Here is a 22,962-nt window from a genome sequence, read left to right as displayed (position 1 = left end):
GTGTGTCCCGCGCCCCCGCGCAGACACGCGTCTCCCCGAAGGACCCAGCCGGTGCCATCCACATAAACAGCACGGGGTCCCGACACAGGGCGGCGGGTGGCGAGCGGAGACGCCGCGCCACGGCTGCGCGTCCGGTGCGCGCTCGGCCCGGCCGCTCTCCGCGGGTGCGCGCCGAGGTCTGCGCTCGCCGGCGCCGGCCGCCCTTATATCCCGCCGGCCGCCCGCATGGCTAATGAGATGCAAATGAGCAGCCCCCCAATCTGGCGAGAGCTGTCACAAAGGAGCCACTTTTCCAAACCCTCCTCTCAATGGATCGCCAAATGGTCAGTGAGCTGTAAAATGTGCAACCTCCTCCCCGCCCCCACACCTCCCCGCCCCCGGCCCTCCCCTGCCCCCGCCCCCGCCCCCCGCCTTCCTCCGCACCACACAAAACGCGCTCATTTACATTCCTGCAAAATGTTCGCCGCGAGAATCCCCTGCGCTCGCGAGGCGGGGGCCCTGGCCGCGGCCCCTCGGCTCTGCCGCCGGCCGCAGGCTCCCGGAGCCCCGCGGGGACACGCGGGGACGCGCGGGGGCGGTGCCGAGCCTCCGGCCCCGCCGAGGGCCGCCCGCCTGGGGCCGCCGGACGCGGCCTGGGACACTCGCCCGGCCGACGCGGCGTCTGCGTGCCGTCTCCCCGCGCGGGCCGGGCCTCGGGGTCTGGGGGCGCGGGGGCCGCGAGCGTGGTCGGAAAGGGGCGGGCGCGCGCAGCGGGCGGGCGGCCGTGAGTTTCGGGAAGTTTGGGAAGGTCTGACATCGACGAGCCACCCGGCCGAGGACGGCGACGCTGCGTCCGGGAGTCCTCCGAAAGCAGGGCTGAGGCGAGCGCGGCGCCCCCGGGGACCCCGGAGTCCCCGCGCCAGCGGGAGGCCGCTGGTGGGGGCGGGGTCTGGGTAGCGCTATGCGCCTCCCCCCCCCCCACCCCACCCCCCGCCAAGCTGGGAGATCCTGACGCCTCAAACTAGTGCCCGCACCCCCGCCCCGCACACGCGCGCGCGCACATACACACGCGCGCGCGCGCACACGTCCTTCCCGGAGCGATTCTCGGCCACCGCCACCTTTCCTGGGTGTCCAGCCCCTCTCTCCTGGGTATTCCCCCCTCGGCCTCCCTCCGCTTGGTAAAAAGTGAGTTTGGTGTGTGTCGTTCGCGTGGCTGTCATTAAGGCAGTCTGTTATTGTGCGAGGCTGAATCAGTGGCTCTTTGTGCGCTCAGCTGTATGGTAATGCGGACCGCACCTGCTCCCCGCACAATGCCGAGAGAAAGAGCTCCCCTCCGCGCGCGCCGCGGCCTCTGCAACAATGTCCGGCACATGTTCTAAAGACCTTCCAGCCCGCCCCCCCCACCCGAAATCTTTACACAACCATCACCTTATTAGGTTTTTACACGTCCATCAGACACTAGAACTTTTGTTTTCATTTTTTTTAAGGGAAATGAGTTTATTGGGAGGGCTGAGAACACACGTATCACACAATGAATTATCTAAATTGCTCTCATGCCTGTGTGCTCAATGCAGAATTAAGGTGGCGCATGGACCCCTACTCTGGCATCCAGCTTCATTAGGCACACTTCGGGGTCTTTTTCCCAACCCTGTCTGCTCCCCTCCCCCTCCCCCAGCACCTACGGCGGTGTCATCAGGGTGGAAGGTGTGAATGTGGGAGTAAATGTCACCCGGTGTGTGACACAGCCCCAGGGTGCCTGGCCACAAGGGCCTCGCCGCAGGTGTGCTATAGCCACCTTATTGGTGGGAACCGGCGCTGTCCCGGCAAAATGTGACCTTCATTGCAGCGGGTGTGGAGATCACAAAGTACTGTTTAATGAGCAGGAAGAGAGGAAATACCAAGTAAAACCACTGTAAACAACAATCTAAAATCACTTGGGGACTCAACCATGGCCATCCTTCTGGACGTTAGGCAACCAGAACCTTGTTTCTTCGGCTCCCAAATACCCGTAAAGTTCCTGAATTGACAGATCTGTACACGTTAGGTTTTCCACTGCTGCCTGGTCAAAAAGCAAAGAATGAGTCGAAAGTAATGTGCATGTAAGGGTGAAGTGAGAAAGGCAAGCTTGGACCCCACCAGAACCCCCTACTGTTTGGTTCAGAACAAATGGAGACTTCAAAGATGCTACACCCCCGGGATGGTGGCAATCCCAGTGTGGCCACCCTTTGCAGACTTTGTAAGGACGTGCTACATCCCCACAGGGCCGGGTCAGCATGAATCCTAATTTAATCTTGCCACCTAGTGTCAGCATCCTTTTCTCACTACATCCATGTTTCCTCTGAAAGCTAGTTTCTGAGAACTTTGCTCTCTCTACAGCATAGAAGTTGGTGTGTGTGTGTGTGTGTGTGTGTGTGTGTGTGTGTGTGTGTGTGTATGGTGGGGGGGAGCTGGGTGGGTGGGAGGGAGGTGAGAGGGTTCCAGGAGCAAGGGAGACACAAAGGAAGAAAGGAATGTGAGCTCTAAATCCTCTGTGCCTCTGAGTCTGAGAGTAGATTTCAGTAAGAAATGAAATTTCAGGAACCTTTTAATTAGAAAATGGAAGTGGGAAATAGTCTCGTCTGAATGCCTGTTTAGAAAACTGGAAATAAAAAGTTCCACGCGCAAGGGCTTAAACCTTGGGGGGAAAAGACTTGCCCCAAATCTTTAACAAACCCCCCTCAGTATCAAGTATTTGTTAAATTGACGTGGCACAGATTTCTCGATTACAGCGGCAAAGCGGAACTGAAAGGCATCGTAAAATCCATCAGAATCCTGCCCAAAGCGTTCATTCTTTTCCAACTTAATTTATGCCACGCGATTCTGTATTGGGGAAATCAAGCAGAAAGCCCTTTTCTTCTCCTTCCTCCTCCTCCTGTTCTTTCCTCTTCTTTTTTCTTCCTCTCCTCTCCTCTCCTCTCTCCTTCTCCTTCCTCCTCCTCTCCTCCTTCTCCTCCTCCTCCCCCTTCTTCTTCTCCCCCTCCCCCTTCTCCTTCTTCTCCTCCTCCTCCTCCTCCTCCTCCTCCTCCTCCTCCTCCTCCTTCTCTTTCCCTCTCCCCCCACCTCACACTGGTCCCTCTCCCCCTCTCCCTTTCAAAGCTGAGCTAACGGGAGACTGTTTAACTTCTGTGTTTCTGTAGGGGCCTGTTGTAGTTTAACTCCTGCACACCAGTAGCTGAGATGAACAAAGGAGAGACTCGAGGTCCAACTATTCATCCTTTCTTTGCACTTTAATTTTCATTGATTGGGAAGACAAGGGGAGCCCTTAGGGATTCAGGCTGAAGGGGGGGACACGCCTTTAGACGCCATCAGCCCCCTAGCCAGCCATCTGCTCCGAACCAAATGGCGTTTTTCCACTCCTGACTGCGTGTCTCTATACTCCCGCAACGCACTCTGAACCCCCTAAATGCAGGAGGAGGCTCCAGCTAGAGTATGTTAAATAGACTTGCCTCCACGCCGGCCCTAGTGGCCAGATCCCCTCCTCCCCGCACACCATAAATCCTCACCTTGCTTATTAGGAAAAAGCAGGAAACTTTCTTTTAAATACTTTTTGATTTCTCAGCAAATTTACTGTACAAAGTGAGACTCATTAGGGCTTAGAAGGCACCCAATCCATCAGACACAGGAGAGGACACAGAGATTTGCTGCCTGGTGGTGGGGTTTTAGTTTTGCCAGGCATGCATAGCTCATAGCCTGAATAACCTAGTGGCTAGGGTAGGCTCGGGTTGTATGACCAGAACCATGGCCACAACAACTACAGCTAAGTTCCCTGTTTACTGGAGACCCTGGTTATTTTCCCCATCATTTTATTAGGCGACTTGGGGGAAAGGCTCCCAGTCATCATTTTATCAAATTAAATGTGGCCACCTCAGTACTGGTGTGACGAAATACTGTGGACACCCAAATCTGTTTCAGTCCCCTTTTGCCCAAAGAAAGGTTCTATTCTCAGGGTGTGTGTGTGTGTGTGTGTGTGTGTGTGTGTGTGTGTGGTGGTTGTGGGAAGAGGAAGGAGGGTCTGGGCAGATTGCAAAAAACAATGCCCAGAATAGGCTCCAGAGTCTAAGCCAGCCACAGGTTCAGTTTTCTGTATAAACAAGTCTGGAGACTGGAGTGATGTTTGTGTTTTCTTACACCAACTGAATACTGTATACCCAACAGAGAGGTTCTCTTATTCCTGAGAAGAATTAGAGTCCTTGTTCAGAACAACAAAATAAAAAAACTTCCAAGCAGCAAATCTGGTGTTGATCAAACATGCCAGGTTACTAGGAGAAGGAGGAGGAGGAGGGGACCTAAAGCATGTTTATTAATTAGTATCACATCCCCCAGCAATACATCCTACTGCCCCTTCTCATCAGTCACAGTTTGGGTATCTTTTTTTTTTTTTTTTTTAACCATACAACGCTATTACAATCCCATTGACTATGTTCCCTATGCTGCACCTTCATCCCCGTGACTTATTTATTCCACAAACAGAAGCCTGTACCTCCCACAGCAGTTTTGGAATCACAAAGTGGTTAAAATAGCAGACAAATTGACCAACTTGCTGTGAAGGTGTAGATCTCTTCCGTAAGCCCTGAGTCTGTGTAGTGTAGTCACTAGGGACACTTACTTCTTACTTCTTAAGGCTGTCTCGAGTCTCCCAGAGCCTCACACACACTGACCCCTATGGATATACGGATTTGTTTAGACTTGACTGAGCCCTGTGTGGATCTGTCGTTGAAGGTACATTCTGACCTAAGCCATCCATTCATACCCAGCAGGGAAAAAGAAGGGGAGGCGGGCAGAGCTAGCTTACATTTAGACACTGGAGGCCTCCCTGTTGCTGGAGAATAAACAGGTCACAGCAAACCCAGTGAGGCCCCATCCATAGCCTCTTCTGACCTCCTAGGGCAGCCCCCTCATAGCAGAGATGGCCCCACAGACAGCCAGGACAGTGACTTTGGGCCGGCAGGTTCATGTGGGGCGTGGGGGGGGGGGGGCTAGTGGCAGGAGGACAGACCCCAGCAGGAGAAGCAGAGGTCCTGACAGTTTCTCCTAAAGCTTTCCCTTCTCAGAGCAGGCTGGGCCGCTGGAGACTGTAAGTGGCACGGTGGCCCGGCCTTCCCGGTGGGGCAGGGTCATGGCGTGTCATCTAACCTTTCCTTTTCAGTGGGAGTGGCGGCCGTGGCGCGGAAGGGAAGGCAGGTCCCAGTCCCACGTGGTTTCGCGTGGCGGTCGCGGTGCCGCGCACGGGGGACACCCCACCTCCGCGGATGCAGGGGCGGCGGGTGGAGGCCGCAGGTCCGCAGCGAGTTGCAAAGGCATGTGCTGATTTGCATGAGAAAGGGCGAGTCGCGTGCTCAGCTGGCGGCCCCGGCGCAGATGACGGGTCCCCACCCCCCGCGCCGCTCCCCTCCCCCCCCCCCCCCCCCCCGTCCCGGGCCGCGGCCGCGGCTCCCCGAACCCGCGGATCATCTGCTCGGGCTGTCCCGCGCTCATCTCCATGACAAAGCGCGTGTTTACCTGGCCCGGCACCGGCGGGCACGCCTTTGTCCCGGATCGGATGACCGCACAGCTGCTCCCGCCGCCGCGCGCCCGCCCCGAGTGGCCCCTCAGAACTTTCCTGCGACTGAGCGCGCGGGGGCCCCGAGGGGGGCGTGGGGCGGAGGCTGCTGCGGCCCGGGAGGGGCTGTGCCGGACCGCGGCGCAGTGCCGGAGGGCTCCCCAGAGGTGGTGGCTCGGAGAGGTGCCCGCGATGGGTTGCAAGGGCCAGGGGGGCATGGGCGTGAGGCCGGTCACCCCCGCGAGCCACTGGCAGGTGCGGCGCTAGGGTGACGCAGGGCCACCCCGAGGGCCCAGGTCGACTTCGGGACGGGCCCATGCCAGCCGCGTGCGGCGACCCGGAGCGGTGGCAGGGTCGCGGCGCGCCCTTCGTGCGCCCCTGGAGGGGTGCGGCCTCTGGGAGGCCAGACCTGAACGCGGGGCCGTCCCCTGTCCGCGTCCGCGGCGGGAATCCTCGGTCCCGGGCCCAAGCGGCGCACCTGGAAACCGCAGCCTCGGACTTGGCACACAATGAGGAAGGGAAGAAAGGGCGTCGAGGGGCGCCGTCCGGCCGGCCCTGTCCCCAGGCCCTACTCCCCCAGGGCGCGCCCCCGCCCGGGGGGGGGGGGCGGCGGGTCTCGGGCACCTGTCGCCCGGGCCCTGGGGCGGCCCGTCAATCACCCGGCCGGCGCGGGCGGGGGGCGCCTGGGGGCTGCGACCCTGTGCCCCGAGGCTCTAAAACGGAGTCGCCCGGAAACGTGGCTTGGCCCGGGGCCCTCCCCACGCAGGGTCCCCGCCGAACCCGCGCAGCCCGGGGCCGCGGCCGAGGAGCCCTGGGCGAGGCGAAGCTTTCGAGCGCGCTGTCCTTCCCACCTCCCCACCTCCCCTTTTCTGTGAGCATCTGCCCGGGGGAGAACAGATGTGGGCACCTGCGGTGACAGGCCGCATATGTTCCATCCTATTCACAGGCATTCAGACGTGGCCACAATGAGCAGCCTTTGTGCGCACAGTCACTAAATATATTAATCTGCACTCCCCAGAGCACCGGGCTGTTTAATTTTTCACTAGCAATAACATCTGATCTAATCCTTAAATCGGCTCCCGAAAGCCTGCCCTCCCGCCCTCCTTTTTTCTCTCTCTCTTTCCCCACCCCCTCTCCCGAAAAACGTGTGAAGCTATTCAACCTTCCACCTGTTGCCCGCTGAACTGGGCGTGGTTCTTGCAACATCTGATGTCGGTTCGGGCAGCGGGTGGGGGTGCGGGCGGGAGCGACCGTGTGGGGGCCGCTGTTGGGCCACATGGGCGTAGCTCGGGCATGTTTATCAGAAGGAAAATAAACACAAAGTGCGGAGTGCGGCTCCCCAAATGTTGTGCAAACAAAGAACGACAATTATTAAACAGCTTCCGAAGCAGCCCAGCACACCCATCCTCCCTGTGTACCGCCCTTAAAAACAAACGTACGTGAAGTTGGCATTTATCTTTTTTTGATTAAACTCCAGCGGTTACTATAAACACCGGGCAATAGGCCGCGCAGCCAAAAGGTAACATAAATCTCAGACGTAAGACTTAGGTTTTTTAAGCAATTTTGTTGCATGGCTCTTTTTCTCAGCATCCCTTATTCTGTTTTGATTTGTTTTCGGCCACAATGGGTCCTTTAGTGCCATTGTGGGTGTCACAATGCAGACGGACATCAGGCTGTGAATGAAGACAGAGGCAGTTTAAACAAACCAGGCTCTTTCTTTCCTTCCCGTCCATTGTGATACGAATGGGCCTTCTGCACTGGCTGCTAGGAGACCGGCTTTGCAAGGCCCTACTCCAGTAAATGGGCTGGAGAGAAAGGGACCCCAATAAACAGCCTAAGTATTGGAGAAAAAAGAGGGGACAAATTTCGGCAAATGTCTTTCACCTTCAAATCAGCACATTTCTTAATCTCAAAAAGTAAGGCATGCTTTCTTGAGCTGCACTCCTTGCTTTTCGGGTTTCTTCCCTGCCCACTATGAAATTCTTAGTCTCTCCCCTGTGATACGTCCCCGTCCCCGGAAGCAGAATGGGGACAGCACTGGCACTCCATCAAGGTTTGCTTTCAAAAAGCTATGGGAACAGGGCGGTGGCTGTTTATCAATCATTATCACTAATAACTAATGATCGTAAACTGCTTTCAAACTATAAGCTGCTCACTGCTGGTAGGTATGTAGGGGCATGGTTGTGAGTCTGGATTTTTTTAGGAACAGTCACCAACCTATGCTTTCTTTTATTTTTTTTTAAATTTTTTTATGTTTATTTATTTTTGAGAGAGAGAGAGAGAGACAGAGCATGAACAGGGGAGGGGCAGAGAGAGGGAGGGAGACACAGAATCCAAAGTAGGCTCCAGGCTCCAGGCTCCGAGCTGTCCGCACAGAGCCCGATGCGGGGCTCGAACCCACAGACCTCGAGATCATGACCTGAGCCGAAGTCGGATGCTCAACCGACTGAGCCACCCAGGCACCCCTGCTTTCTTTTAATGGTAGTTGGAACTGTTCCTATTTACATTAGTAGGTTCATTAAGGCAAGAAATACAGTTGTTTTTAGGTTGTTAGGGGCCCAGTAGGAGTGAGTTAGGAATGAGCCACCGCCACCACCTTCACTTCTCAGTCACAGGACACCACTGAACCGACCATAGTCAAGGCAAATGGGAAAACCATGATGGGCTTATGGAAGTCACTGTTCACAGCTGGGGCTACAGGTGGATTTACTTGCCCAAAGCACATGGCAGTGAGAAGGCCACTTCAGTCACTCACTCATGTGTTCATCCACTCACCCGTCTTGGAGGCTGGAGGTGCAAAGGAAAGTTAGGTCTTCTCTCTGCCACTACATGCAGTATACAATGAGTAGAGAAGGCTTTTATTTTCAGAAAGAGTTTGTATAGGATTACTTTGCCTTCCTTAAATGTTTGATGGAATTCACCAGTGAGGCTACGTGGGTCTGGAGTTTTCTTTGTTGGAAGGTTTTTACTTAGAAATTCAACTTAACAAATAAATGTATGGTTTTATTTTTTTTAATATTTTTTTCTTATGTTTATTTATTTCTGAGACAGAGAGAGACAGAGCATGAGTGGGGGAGGGGCAGAGAGAAAGGGAGACACAGAATCAGAAGCAGGCTCCAGGCTCTGAGCTGTCAGCACAGAGCTCGATGCGGGGCTCGAACTCACACACCATGAGATCATGACCTGAGCTGAAGTCGGTCGCTCAACCAACTGAGCCACCCAGGCGCCCCATAAATGTATGGTTTAATGAATATAGGCTTACTCAGATTTTCTATTTCTTCTCAGGCTTGGTAGTTTTTATGGCTCAAGAAATTAAAAAAGTTTTTTTTAATGTTTGTTTATTTTTGAGAGACAGAGACAGAGCACGAGTGGGGAAGGAGCAGCGAGAGAGGGAGACATGGAATCTGAAGCAGGCTCCGGGCCCTGAGCTGTCAGCACAGAGCCCAGCTCGGGGCTCGGACTCATAAACCGTGAAATCATGACCTGAGCCGGAGCTGACTCTTAACCGCTTAACCGACAGAGCCACCTAGGCGCCCCAGGCTCAAGGGATTTTTTCCTCTTACCTGAAGCTGTTCAAATAGTCTTCTTTTAACCTTTCGGTCTAAGTAAACTCTGTGGTTCCATCTTCCATCATTAATATGGGTGATCTCTGTCTTCTTTTTTTGTTGTGATCAATATAGCTACAGGTTTATCAGTTTCATTGCTCTCATCAAAGAACCAGTCTTGTTTCACTGAGCACCTTTGCTGATCAAGGCTAGATCTAGCCCAAGCCACTGGGCTTGCCTTCCTTCGGGAATCTCCACCCTCCACTTCCTGTTGTCTACTCCCTGAAAATAATCATTTCATATATTTTGTCTAGATTTCTAGTTGTTTAAAGTGGAAGGACAAGTTCTGTAGGAATTATTCCTTCATGGGCAGAAGCTGCAACAGGATACTTTCGGGGGCAAGTAACAGAAAATCCTAATTCAACACACTTAACTATAAGGAAGGGACGCCATCAAATAGAATTCGGAGGTGGTCTTTGTGTGAGTTAATCTTTGGCTTAACCGCATCGTCCAGGCACAAGGCACTCTCCATGTTTCTGCTCCACTGGCTTTGGATTGACTTCAAATGTTGCTTAACTCCCTCCCATGACTGCATGATGGCTGCAGGGGCCCAGAAGTCACAAGCAGACATAACAATGACCAGAGGAAGAGGCTCATTTTCTTTCTGTGTGACACTTTGTAACAGCCATAAAACACTTCAGTAATATTCAAGGTGGACTGACCATGTAGAAGTCAGTGTATTGTTAGAGTTATGGCTTTTTTTCTTTCCCAGTTTTTGGATGGCGAACTATTGCTCAAATGAAACCACATCAACCCATGTGGTTGTGTTCAAAGAAATTCAGTTCAGCATTCAAATAAAATTAAAACTAACTCCAAATACATTTCAAAGGCTGTTTGTTACCAAGAGAAACCCGCCCTGATCCCACCCTTCCCAAGCTCATTTCATGCTCCATGTTTCTTCTGTTTCTCAGTGGATGTGAAGGCTTTCCCTTCACCATTATACTCTCCCTTAACTCCCTTCTCCCTACTTTCAACCTACAGTTTCTTTCTTTCTTCTTTTCTTTCCTTCCCTACTTTTCTCTTTTATGTAAATCTGCCATCCTGTTTTTAGGTTCTCCTCACAATTCATGTCTGATGTGCACAATAGGGCATAGGAAACATCTATGTATGGTGTCAAGCAGGAGGTGGGGAAAGGACCTGAATGATCACATGTAACTTTTTTGCTTCTGTTATGCTGATTTCCATGTACAACTTTTCTTCTAGTGTCCTGGGAAAGGGGCCTGCAAAAGAATCTTTGGCTTCTCCCTTCCTTCACTATTGTGCACTGGAGTTGTAAAAAAATTTTAAAGCCTCTAGAATTTAGACAGATTTGAGTTTGAGTAACAATTGTGCCACTTACTACCACTTGTACTAGTTACTTAACAACTCTTTAAAACTTAAATTTTTTTCTTTTACCAAAGTAATACAGTTACAGATTTTAAAATTCAAGTAGTATTTCCAGATTTATAACAAAAAATAGCAATCACCTACATCAAGCATTCCCACTTTCAATTCCTCCAACTTAACTCTTCGCTATTGTTTTTTAAAATTTACTCTCATATTTCTTTTTTAATGTTTACTTTTGAGAGAGAGAAAGAGTGAACGAGCAGGGGAGGGGCAGAGAGAGAGAGAGAGGGAGATACAGAATCCGAAGCAGGCTCCAGGCTCTGAGTTGTCAGCACAGAATCCAACGCGGGGCACAAAGTGTGAGATACCGACCCGAGCTGAGGCCAGAGGCTTAATGGACTGAGCCACCCAGGCGACCCCTCCCCCCCCCCCCCCGGGCCTTTTTTTAATGTTTGCTCTCCTATTTCTTATGAAAGAGTCTCTAATGCTATGTCTGTCTTATTCCCTTGCACGTATTGTCTATGGACTTCCCAGCTTTAGCAGATGAAGATTTAACTCTTCCACCGGACTTCCCACACGCATTTATGAACACGTATAAGATTGCCTCCCATTTTTTAAAAAAATTATAGCATCCTTTTGTATTAAATTACCATTCTGTATTTTTTTTTAATGTTTATTTTTGAAAGAGGGGGAGAGAGACAGAGTGTGAGCGGGTGAGGGGCAGAGAGAGAGAGAGACACAGAATCGGAAGCAGGCTCCAGGCTCCAAGCTGTCAGCACAGAGCCCGATGCAGGCATCGAACTCACAAACTAGGAGATCATGACCTGAGCTGAAATCAAGAGTTGGATGCTTAACTGACTGAGCCACTCAGGCGCCCCTCAATTTTTTTTTTAACAGATGTAATTTAAGGAATGTTTTCCATTCAAATAGAATTTTCTTAAAAAAATTTTTTTTTAAGATTTGTTATTTTTGAGAGACAGAGACAGAGTGTGAGCAGGGGAAGGGCAAAGAGAGAGAAAGAGAGAGAGAGAGAGAGAGAGAGAGAGAGAGACAGAGAGAATCTAAAATAGGCTCCAGGTTCTGAGCTGTCAGCACAGAGCCCGACATGGGGCTCGAACCCACAAACCATGAGAACATGACCTGAGCTGAAGTCAGACACTTAACCAACTGAGCCACATAGGTGCCCTGTGTATTTGCCTTACTAAAGCTAGGTAATTATTCACAGCTGAGGCATATGCGGTGACTACATTTTATTTTTTGTGCAGTTTTTTGTCTTTACTGGATTCAACAATTGCCTAATATATTTGCTTGACGTTTCTGTGTACCTCTTATCATCACCAAACTCCAAAGATCTTCCTTTAAAGTATTCAGACACATCAGGTGTTCATGGGTGTCACTGTCCTGGATGAGGAAGGTATCTCTGGAAGGCACCTGCCCTAGTTTAAATGGTCTCTGTCTAGGACTTACTTTCCTCCTCTGTCTTCACTTGGATTCCCTGCTACCCAGGTCCTAAATATCCCCCTTTCCTGACTACTTAATTTTGGAGAGTATCCCTCTGCAGGTTTCTGAATGGATTTGGTAGATCATATTTTTGAGCTGCGTATCTCAATATATCTTTATTCTACTCTCACACTTAACTAATATTTTGATTGAGAGTAGAATTTAGTGTTAGAATTATTTTCTTCAGAATTTTAAAGTTAAGTCTCCACTGAATTTCAGCTTCCTGGGATTCAATTGAGAATTTCCATGCCCTTCTGATTTCCAATCCTTTAAATGTGACCTTTTTCTTTTTTCCTATGGAAACTTTTTTTTTTTTTTTAGGAAGGGGCAAGTCTGAATCTTTATTACCCTTTTTAAAAATATGATTATTTACATAACTTGGTTTTTCATAATTGGCTCTCCTGAGTCAGTACAAGCCAGCTCCAGCACACCACTGCCCCTAAGCCTCTAGGAGGCCTTAGGATTGTACTGTCCACCAGGAGACAGCCTGACTACATTTTCTTATGGAACATGTGGGAGTAAGCAGGGAAAGAATCTTTAGGCAGAATGCCACCAAGGTTCACTTAAATTCAGTTATCTCCTGGTCTCTCTTCTTCCTGATCTGCATGGAGGCTCAGAAGTAGAAGGATTTGCTCAAAGGAACAGAAAGGAACAAAAAGAACCAGGAAAGACTTCAATGCGAAAGGAACAGAGCCAAAGCTCTGGAGGGGGACAGGTCAGGGAAGAGCTGAGGTTGAAAGCCTCTGGCCCTCGGTTCTCAAGAAAGGCAGACTTAGAGTGGGGGCGGGGGGGGCAGATGCCTTTTATTGGTCTAACCAGCATAACTAGTAGTAGGTTTGGGCAGAGCTCCCCTATCTGTCCTGGCCCCCATCTTTCCTGGGTGTTCCTGACTCACCCCAGGGGAGGAGAGTGTTGGGCAGGGGTGGCAGGCAGAGCCAGGATCGAAAAGGGGATCAGGGTGAAGTAGAAAGCACGGGGTTACCAGATCACTCAAATAAAAAGCCCATCAGGGCAGAAGAGAGGATGTTTCCCCAAACAGGCCCCTCTGCCCTTGCCAGGAGTGGAAGGGGGTAGGAAGCTTTCACTAGAGGTTTCCTACTGTGCCCTTTGTGCTATCAGCATCTCCCGGATGTGTTCCTCAGCTTCCTTCACACTCTGCTCCAGGTAGGATTTTTTCTGTTCCAATTCTTTAATTTTTTCTTCTGCTATTTTCTGTCTCTCTGAGTTGATTGTGAATTACCTCCTTGGACTGAAGAATAAACATTCTTCCTACACCTTCATACATGTTAGTCTCATCTATCAAAGTCATAATCTCTGTATCTGTAAGATGTGCATGCTTTTTTGTCTGTTTAGCTGTTCAATCTGTATGTCTGCAACTTCACCTTCTGTTGAATGTCAATAACTTTGGCTTGAAGCTCTGTGAAGGCCCTCTTCAATTCCAGATCCACGGGAGCGGCCATCTTGGTTCACTCAGTGTGCCTCTCCTTATGGAAACTTTTAAAGATCTTTTCTTTATCGCTGGTGTCCTGAAATTTCATGATGTACCTTAGTGTGGATCATTTTAGATTTGTTGTGCTGGGCATTTGGCAATCCTTTTCAATATAAGAACGTGTCTTTTACATCTGGGAAGTTTTCTTGAATTATTTCTTGAGTATTTCCTCCTCTTCATTTTCTCTCTTTCTTGTAATTCCTATTTTTCACATGTCAAACTTTAATCTTCTAATTTTCTTATGTTTTGTCTTTCTCCATATTTTTCTCTTTGTTCCAATATCTGTGAGATATCATCAGATTTATCTTCTAACTTTAAACACTTTTTAAATTTAGGGCGCCTGAGTGGCTCAGTCGGTTGATCGTCCGACTTCCGCTCAGGTCATGATCTCATGGCTCCTAGTTCGAACCCTGTGTCGGGCTCTGTGCTGACAGCTCAGAGCCTGGAGCCCGCTTCTGATTCTGTGTCTCCCTCTCTCTCTGCCCCTAACCCACTCGCATTGTCTCTGTCTCTCTCAAAAATAAATAAACATTAAAAAAAATTTTAAACCCTTTTTAAATTTATCATGGCTTTTATAATTTTCAAGAGCTCTTATTTTTGGAGTGTTCTTTTACATATTCCCTCTCTGTTTCTCTCATGGATAATCTTCAGAGATTGCAAAGAACAATATTTTTACAATATTTTTCTTCTTTCTTCTAGTTTTTTGTTTTTTCCTTTTCTTCTGTCTTCCTCACATGTCTGTCAATCCTTGGTCACAGGTGTCTATTTCGGAGGGAGGAAGACATGCTTATCGGAAGCTCTGTGGGATAGATGAAGCCCGCCAAGTGGTGGGACTCACCTAAGGCAGTTTGAGGAGCTTTGGCTGGCCTGTCACCCTCCGCCTCCACCGTCTGGGTCCCCACAGGCTGCAGCTGGTGTCTCTGCTTGCCCCTTGCTCCTTCCGAACTCCTTTTGTTTCCTAGGTTTTCTTCTTCTGACCTTCCTCTTCTGAGGCTTCCTTCCAGGCTCAAGTCACACTTTATCTTCTTGCTGCCTTCTTCATCGGCATGTTATAAACTTGACACTATGTTTCACTTGTTTCCCAATATTTAATGTATGTTCATTTGTCTTCCCAACCGCAACATGTGTCTCTTAAGATGAGAGACCACTTCACATCCTTCTTGGTGTGGCACCCAACCAGTAGTAGCTGCTAAGCACTGTTGATTTTACCGAAAGAAATTTTTAAAGTCAGCCAGAAAGGAAAGCCTTGTATGCCGGGTGCAGAGATTCCTTCTCAGATGTAATACATACATGTGGTGTCGCTGCAGTTTGGTAATGCTTTCTGAGCGCTTGATCTGTCAAGTGCTTTGCAAGAGACTCTGAAGAGAGCAGCATTTGATCATTTTACTTCAGCGGAAGCCTCTCGTTCCCTGGGGTTCACAGCAGCACTACCAGATATGTTGTGTGTACAGACAGGTTTTGAGATGCGGCCTAAATAATTAGGTATTACTAACAATTTAACTTCCTCCGTAATTTACCTAAAAATAAATTAGATTGGTTTAAAGGCTAATCTGCTATCACACTTGGCCAGTGAAACATTCTCTTGGTTGTAGAGAAAAGGGTGGCATTGCAGCTAGAGGAACGGACATTGGGTATAGTCTGGACTGCCTGAGATCTGAGCTTTAAGGGAGCATGTCCTGACTGTGAACTTGACTGATCTTAAAGCGGTTTTCGAAATAAGGTGAATATGGTGGCTTACAAGCAGAGTCCAAACTCCTTAACATGAGATCGAGACGCTGCATGACCAGGTGATCCTGTTCACCATCCAGTTTTATCTGCCACCACTCTCTCATGTATAGGTTATAGTCCGTGAAATTCCTCTAAAACGTCCTGCTTCTGCACCTGTCCTTGCTTCTCCCCAGAAACCTCACTCCATTCAGACCAGAAAACCTGCCCAGTAAATAAATTCGGCTTCAAGGGTAATTATGATCATCATCATCACAGACAGCAATACCAACAAGTGGCTAAAATGTACGTGCTTACCAAGGGCTGAGTGCTCTGCCATATTCTTTGTTTTTGGTTTGTTTTTGCTTTTTAAAATTTATTTATTTTGAGAGAGCGAGAGCAGCAGAGAGGCAGAGAGAGAGGGAGAGAGAATCTCAAGAACTGTGACACCAAGACCTGAGCAGAAACCAAGGTTTGGTCGCTTAACCTCCTGAGCCGCCAGGCGCCCCTCTGCTATATTCCTCCTAAGCACTGCCTGCGAAGTACCATTACCGTCCCAACTAAAGAGTCGAGGAAGCTGTGCGTACAGAGGTTAAAAAACAACTTGCCCAGGATCACGCACCCGATTCCGTATTCCCCACTCCCACTCCCCATACCTCACGCGTAAATGGGCACATTCAGAGTTGGTTAACACAGGTTTGCCCCGGTTTCCCAAAGTTTGTCACCCACTTCGTCAGCGCGTTTCCGCTAACTCAAAGAAATCCGAAGAGGACTTCCGCTTGCATGAAAAAAGCCACCGGGGCACCAGTGCAGGTCTTTCCTAAAAGCGAAGTGGTGTACTCTTCGCTTTGCACCGTTTGGACTTAGAAAAGGTTTCAGAGAGCGCTCTGCTTTCTGACGGGGCGGCAACCTCCAAGAGCCTTTCGGGACAGCCGGGCTTCAGGCAAGCCTGACCTTCTCCCGAGCCAGCCGCGGCGGTCACCTGGGTCCCCGAAAAACTGGCGCCAGGGGCTCCGGGTAGCGTCGGCCCCCACAGGCCAGCAGGGCGAACGAGCCCAGGCGGCCAGCCTCAATCCACCCGCGGCCCGCAGCGCAGCACCGGCAGAAAGGAGAGGAAAGAGGCGGCGCCCCGCCGACGCCCACGGGAGGCGCAGGAACCGTGTGACCCCGACCGAGGAAGCAGCGCGCGGTTTCCAAGGACACGGGCGTGGCGCCTGCGCAGCTCGCTTCCCGGGAGCCGGGGGAACCGGCCGGGCAGGCCCCGCCCCCCGTGCAGGGAGGTTCCCGCGAGCGGAAGCGCTTGGGGCGGAAGCGGAAGTGCGCAGACGGCTGCGGCTGGGCCGAGGGTGGTGCGGGCGCGTCTCTGGCTGTGCTGGCGTATCTCTAGGTAGGGCCGGGTCTGCGGGGCCAGCGCCGTCCCGACCGCTCCCCGCCTGCCGGGCTCGGCTCGCTGCGCTCGCGTTTCTGCGCCGTCGCGGCCGCCCCGGCCGTGAACCCCGTCGCGGGTCCCTGGGCCCGGGTCCGAGCCCTCCGCGGCCTTGCCCGCCCTCAGCCCCGCCGCCCCGCTCCGGGTACCTGGGAATCGCCGCCCACCGCCTTTCCCCTCCTGGGCCTCTCCGTCCCTGTCACCTCATTCCCTGACCTCCCGCCCCCCCCCACCCCCCCGGCTGCGACCTTCGCTTCCTCCTCTTTGGTGTCATCCTGACCCGACCCTCAAGAGACGTGTGCCAATGCCGGCTCCGCTCTTCTCGGCTACCCGGCCGCACGACTGTGTGATCGCCCCCAGAGAGGCGTCCTCTGATGTCTACACTCGCGTCTCAAAACTTGTGTGCCTTTCCCCCCAGTCATGTCTGGGCTGTCCTCAGCCGGGGCTCCAGCCCCTTGCAAGTGCTAAGTCCTTGCAGAAAGGAAGATGAAAAGACGGCAGACCAGTGTATGGATAGCCGAGAGGACGACTTGTCTACGGTGGCCAAGCAGGGGCAGGAAAGTGTCTTTGCAGGAGCGGGGATTTGAGCTGAGGTTTAAAGAAGTAGGGTTAGATAATAGAAGTAGAAGATAATAGCCTAGCGATGGGGAATGGCAGGAAGTTACAGAGAATTTGGGGCAAGGAAGTGAAGTGATCAGATGTCATTATTAAGAGTTAGCCTGGCAGGTGTAGGTTGATGGCGTGGGGTGATGGTACATCATGACAAGAGGGCTTTTGCGGTTGTGCAGGAGAGAAGCTTTAAAACCTAAACCCGGAAATGGTAGTGGAGAGAACTTGGAGGTGAGTTGGATGCGAAAGGCACGAGGTGTTGGTATTTCTAATGACTTGTAGGTTTTTGGCTTGACGTTTGAGATGATTCAGAGAGTGAGAAATGGCTTGGGGAGCAAGTCTGGAGCATCAGGCCGCTGACCGCTCACCTCCCAAGCGTATTAAGTTGTTTGGCCTGGAGCTGTATTTCACGGTTCCTCTAGTCACCTCGCCCTTTATTTTTGTCCTTGGTCTCTGTCATTTGTGAGTCATGGCCTCACGTCTGCATGTGCTCAGTGACCTGCCCGTGTTTGGGCCTTGCTCGTAGGAGCTAGCCTCTCTGCACCGGCACAGCCTTCACACATTGTGTTTAGATTTCCTCGTCACCCTGTCTCCTGCCATCCCTAAGCTCTGCGAAGTGGTTCTCGCCAACCGTGTGGTCACGCTGGTCTCAGAGCTGCACTTGTCCTTCCTCACCAGCTGTGCTCAGGAAAAGCGCTGACAGCATCCCAGCTGTGCCAAATCCCTCACTGCCCATGTCTGTACGCACACTGTCTCTGAACCACCTTCCCTCTTACCTACCTTGTATAATTTCTAAACCCCTAATCTCTCTGACACGTGGCGCCCTCTCCTCTGGTCACTTCTGGCCCACTGTTTTCTCGCCTGCAAACTGAGAAGACAAGGAGGTGGCATCTGAGGTCCTACCCCATCCCTGAGCCTTAACCTGGGTGTCGTTTATGGGGTAGATTTACTGTGAAGCTAATGAAGACCAGGTTTCAGGGTCCCTCACTTTCACGAGCCCCTTCCAAGACACTGGGAAAGACCTCAGTGGTCTTGTGTTTATAATTTTGTAGTTTTTAAAAAGAAGGACCCCAACCGTGTAGGCTTCAGGTCCTGCACAACTTGGATCCCTGTGAAACTGGCCATTTGTCACATCCTGCTGTCTTGCTGTTTGCATTCTTGTTCTTGAGACTTTCCCCTTCATGTGTGTGCTAATCATCGGGGCTTGGAGACAGAACAGGAGTGAATGGAGCCCAGTTCCTGCTGGAACCCTCAGCCGGGGAGGGGCATGCATTTGGCAGAACCTTTGCAGCGATGCCTGTATTGATTTCACTGCTGCGTTGCCACCTTTTTCAAGAAAAGGTTAATGGTGAGAAGGAAAGTCTATTTAATTGAGGTCATAAAAGCAGTTCTTATCTCTGGAAGAAGCTACAGCAATACATGGAAAATCCTTCAGGGGAATTAATTGCATCCTTTCAGTAGTTTGAAAGTGAGGTAACCCTTATGCTGTAAGTTAGTTTCATAAGGCTTCATAATAAGTATGAATCACTTTTTATTTTGATTCGCTTTTACATATATTTCTTTGTAAAGTGCCGTTGGGAAGATCTTCACAGACTAAAAACGTGTTGTTTAAGGCTTAAATTACTTACATAAAATAAGATATTTTTAAAGCATTTTGTAGCAGTAGGTTAAAATCTACCAAATTGAGAGGTAAATCATTATTTAATTTGTACAAAAAAGGGAATCGATGATCTACAAAGAGATTAAATGTTTTGTCTCCGGTCAGACGTTGCCAACCAAAACCCAGCTCCTGAGCATCCTTACAAGAAGGAACCCACTGCTTTTGCTCTAGAACATTTGCTATAACGTGGACCAAACCAGTAGGTCCTTCAGTATGCCTGTCTAGCTGCAGAGTCCTGCCGGGACGCGTGAGGTTCCATGAGGCTGTGCAGCTGAACTACTGTTCCCATTAGCGCTGTAGCCCAGAGTGTTGCGTTATTGTAAAGTCATTTATATTCAAACCATCGCCACCCAGGACAAGAGGAAGGTAATTCTGTTTGAAACAGTGGAGTTTTCTGGATAGTTTAATTCTGGGTTTTTGCCCAGTAAACACTAAAATCTCCCATTTCAGGGTGGCAGTCTTTGTAAAATATAACATTTCCCTGCTTTGTTAATAGAATGCATTGGATGTAGTATAAACTTTCTTTAATGATCTCAAACACTTTAAACATAATTTGTTAGTTGTGATGTAAACACTGTTAGAACTTGTTGAGGCGCGGGAAGCTATTCCGCTGTTACTTGTAAGGAGTTTTTGTGTCTCTCGGGTTTTTTTAGTTTTCCTGTTCTTCTGCTTTCTCCTTGTCAGCCCTCAGCAGTTCCTGCTGCTGTTGGTGTACATATGCCTGCTTCAGATGCCCTTTCCATATTTTTCTCTTCTGTGGACATGGAAGCTTCTTGTTAGAACTGAATAAAGAAATAGTCTGTAGATATAAGTAAGAGCTTGAAGAAGTCTCTTACGAATAAATTGTTTTAGCCTAAACTCATGAGTTTATATTGATTCTTACCCCGAATTCTGAATAAATGAAGCATAAATTTGTGCATGCATACGTGCGTCTTCACCTGTGTTCAGCGACAGTGATTTTCACATTATGTGTCATTGTCCTTTAAGGGGTTTTGTAGAGCTGCAGTGGGTTAGGGAAAGGCCCAGTGTTCTGGTTGCTCCTTCAGTCCTGATTATTCTGTTAATGCCCTTATGACTGGGAGAACCTTCAGGAAGGAGAGCTCTCTGGCTGAGGACACCCACAGGGTAATTCCCAGCACTGGAGCCGGCAGCAACCAGACCACTCCGATGTGACAGTTAGGTGGGGGTGTGGCTTAGTAAAAGGTGCATAGGCTTTGGAGGCCGATGGGTTCAAATCTCGCCTCTCCTATTGTCTGTGGCCTCCGGCAGGTGCCCTGACGTGGCACACACACTGCCGCCCAGCACCAGCTCTTTTTCCTTCTTGGCTGGTACAGCATGTCTGTCGCAAGTCTGAAAAACGGATCATGGGCCCGTGGGACTAGAGATGTCTGCTGCGGGGCTTTTAGAGTAAGTGTGCAATATGGTGCATTGCGACGCACGTGTGCACACTGCCAGGCTTTCTTCTCTGATGGACCCTGTGCCTTTCACTCCCTCTCTCAGGGCTCATATCTTAGTGACTTTGCCTTGCCTGCTGCTGTGTCCACAGCCGCTAGCACAGGGCCTGGAGTACAGTAAACACTAGATGGACATTTATGGAGCAAATACGGGAACTTAGAACTCTTGCCTTTGGTACGTGTGTGGGGGCCAAAAGAGGGTCTCTTCCTCTGCTGTCTTGCAATGGGAGTTAGGACTCTGCACCCCACCAGTGTCAGGGTTCTTCCAGAGTCGTGTCTGGATATTGGGCAGCGAGAGCAACCAGTGCCTCCCAGAGCCCCGTCGTTTATCTCCAGTCTTGCCTGTCTCCATCCTTTCTCCACCGCGTCAGGTGAGTGTTTCTAAAATGTTCTTGTTTAGGAACCTTGACCAGTACCTGGTCTCCCTTGGGAAGAAGTGCAGGTGCCTGTGTGTCCTTTGGGAGCCCTGTGCTATTTGGCCCTGTCTGCAGCATCATCGCCTCACTCTTCCTCCTTTAAATCAGAGTTTTGGCCACACAGAGGTTGTTTTTTGTTTTGTTTTTTTCCATTTTCCATGTTCGAGGAACACATAAGTAGCGTTGCAGGTAAAACTGCTGAATAGAACACATGTCTTAAGCACCTTAGAAACACCCATTTACTGATTAAAAAAAAACATATCTTACAAACTTTAAAACATTTTCACTCCTTATTTCTCCTGTGCCTCCCCCGCCTGCCTGCTGTCTCATCTCCATCTGGCGCACCCGTCTTTCCTGCCTTTCGTCAAGGCTCACTTCTAGTGCCCTGGCTCAGGACAGCCATTGTGGATCCTTGATCTGGGATGGGTCCTCCTGCTGAGTATTCCCCAGCTCTGTGCCATTTCTCTGGCCTGTAGCTATGCTCAAGTGACTGTTGTTGGTTGAATGCTTTCCTGATGAAGCATAACCCTCTGGAGGGCAGGGCCCCTGTGTCTTGTTGGTAGAGAGGGTCTGCCATAGTCAGTGACCTAAGGTGCTTGCTGAAGGAGTAAACCAGATGTATGTTCGGACAAGATCCCTTGGTATTGTTGAGGAGAACTGAGTACTAATGAGTGGCAGCTACAAATGATATCTTGTCGAAAAAAGGACCAGTATGTGCTTTTACTTGACTCAGCAGTTTCATATCCAAGATTTGTCCCAAGGAAGTGCTCAGAGATGGGCTCAAAGATTTATATACACAGATGGGATTCACTTTCTTATCTCTGGCGTTGTGCATCCATTAAAAGTAACACTGCAGGAGAAGTTTAACACAATGATTTGGAAATCTATTCATGATCAATTAAGACAAAAAAGTAGATTACAGAAAAGTATCGCTATTTTTAAAAACAATGAGTAATAATAAAAAAGGCTAGAAATATGTACTCTAAAATTGTAGTCATTGTCTTTGGAAGATGAGATTATGAGTAGTCTTTTTTTTCCTCCCCCTTTGTGCTATCTCCGACTTTTCTGCAAAGGACATGACTACTTGTTAAATTAGGAACATTTTTGTGAATATATTTCCGATAGTGAAAAGTAAACCAACTTGTAAAAATCATAAATACAGTAAAACCTCAGTAAAACTTATAAAGCTTTGTTTTAAATTTTGAGATAACTTAAGAATTTTGACTGGTGCTGTGATGATTTTACTAACTTTAGGCGATGATGGTATGCTTTATGAATAAATTTGTAATACAAGTGAAATTGCGTCACAGTATATGAGGCAGGTCTTATACACCTCATTTGGCAGATAAGAAAAATGAAGCTTATAGAATAAAGTAATTTGCTCAGTATTTTACTGCTGTTGAGTGGAAGTTAGAATCTGAATTCACTAGAGCCTTCCCTTTTATTGACAGTATTATACTGCCTAGCGGTCTGTCACTTCTCCCTAGGGCACTGCTTGGAGGGGACTGACCTATTGACCTAGCAGCTGCTGAGTGCCTACATCAGCCATGCGCCAGTTTTCTGGATCTTGGCACCAGTGGTCATGGCCTGACTGTGTCCTGGAGGGCCCTCCAGGACACCCTGCATGTATGATGTACGTACGGTGTACATCAGAATAGCTATAGGCTTTCCGTTTCTCATGTGAAGAGCTTCATAGAGATGTGGTGTGGGAGAAAAAATGTTCTGACACTTGCTGAAACAGTACGGAAGGTTTTACTCAAGATTATTGCAATAGGGGTGTTCCACTAAGGGAGAGAGATGGGGCTCAGCTTTGAACACAGCAAAGATGCCTGGGGATTTGTAGCCTGCCAGCAGTAAGAACCAAGGGGATGACGCATTTGATCGGATCTTGAGGGTGATCATCTATTGAGGGCAGGGATCTTCTCCAGACAGACTCAGCAGGACTCTTGCTGAGACTGGTCTCAGCCAGGATGCACGCAGATGCCCAAGGTTGAGGCCTTGTTGAGAGGAGGGCCCAGGGGAGTCTGACGGAAATCTGCCGCGGTAGGGCATCTTTTCGGTCGTTAATGAGTCCTGGGTGGAGGGGCTCCGAAGCATGGCCACCAGCGCAGTGGCGGCCGCCTGCAGCTTGCTTGTTCACCTGGTTTGTGCATTCATGAATATTCAGTAAACACTGAGCTAACCCTGTCCCGTGTGCTGCTGTGGCATAGGTATTC

At 49.9% G+C, this 22,962-nt stretch overlaps 1 protein-coding gene and 1 pseudogene across 15 annotated transcripts in view; one reads left to right on the top strand and one right to left on the bottom strand.

The window, feature by feature from the left end:
• Positions 1 to 11,676: 11,676 nt before the first annotated feature.
• On the bottom strand, positions 11,677 to 13,841 carry LOC124527836 (prefoldin subunit 1-like; annotated as a pseudogene).
• Positions 13,842 to 16,506: 2,665 nt separating this feature from the next.
• FAM120B (family with sequence similarity 120B) overlaps positions 16,507 to 22,962 on the top strand; it is a 94,004-nt gene continuing 87,548 nt past the window's right edge. For 2 of the 15 annotated variants that reach the window (XM_047101098.1, XM_047101102.1), the window contains exon 1: positions 16,897 to 17,447. In XM_047101098.1, coding sequence (XP_046957054.1) covers positions 17,367 to 17,447 — 81 coding nt within the window. In that variant the 5' untranslated portion in view covers positions 16,897 to 17,366. Of the gene's footprint in view, positions 16,569 to 16,894; positions 17,448 to 22,962 lie in introns of those variants that run through there. The other 13 variants (XM_047101097.1, XM_047101094.1, XM_047101096.1 and 10 more) reach the window with 10 other exon arrangements.

Source organism: Lynx rufus, unplaced genomic scaffold (assembly GCF_022079265.1).
Source record: "Lynx rufus isolate CCGP_SWC_20201006 ecotype Redwood Valley unplaced genomic scaffold, mLynRuf1.p SCAF_56, whole genome shotgun sequence".
NCBI classification, from domain to species: domain Eukaryota; kingdom Metazoa; phylum Chordata; class Mammalia; order Carnivora; family Felidae; genus Lynx; species Lynx rufus.
Note: the sequence above shows the minus strand (reverse complement) of the source record. Positions and strands in the feature narration are given on the sequence as shown.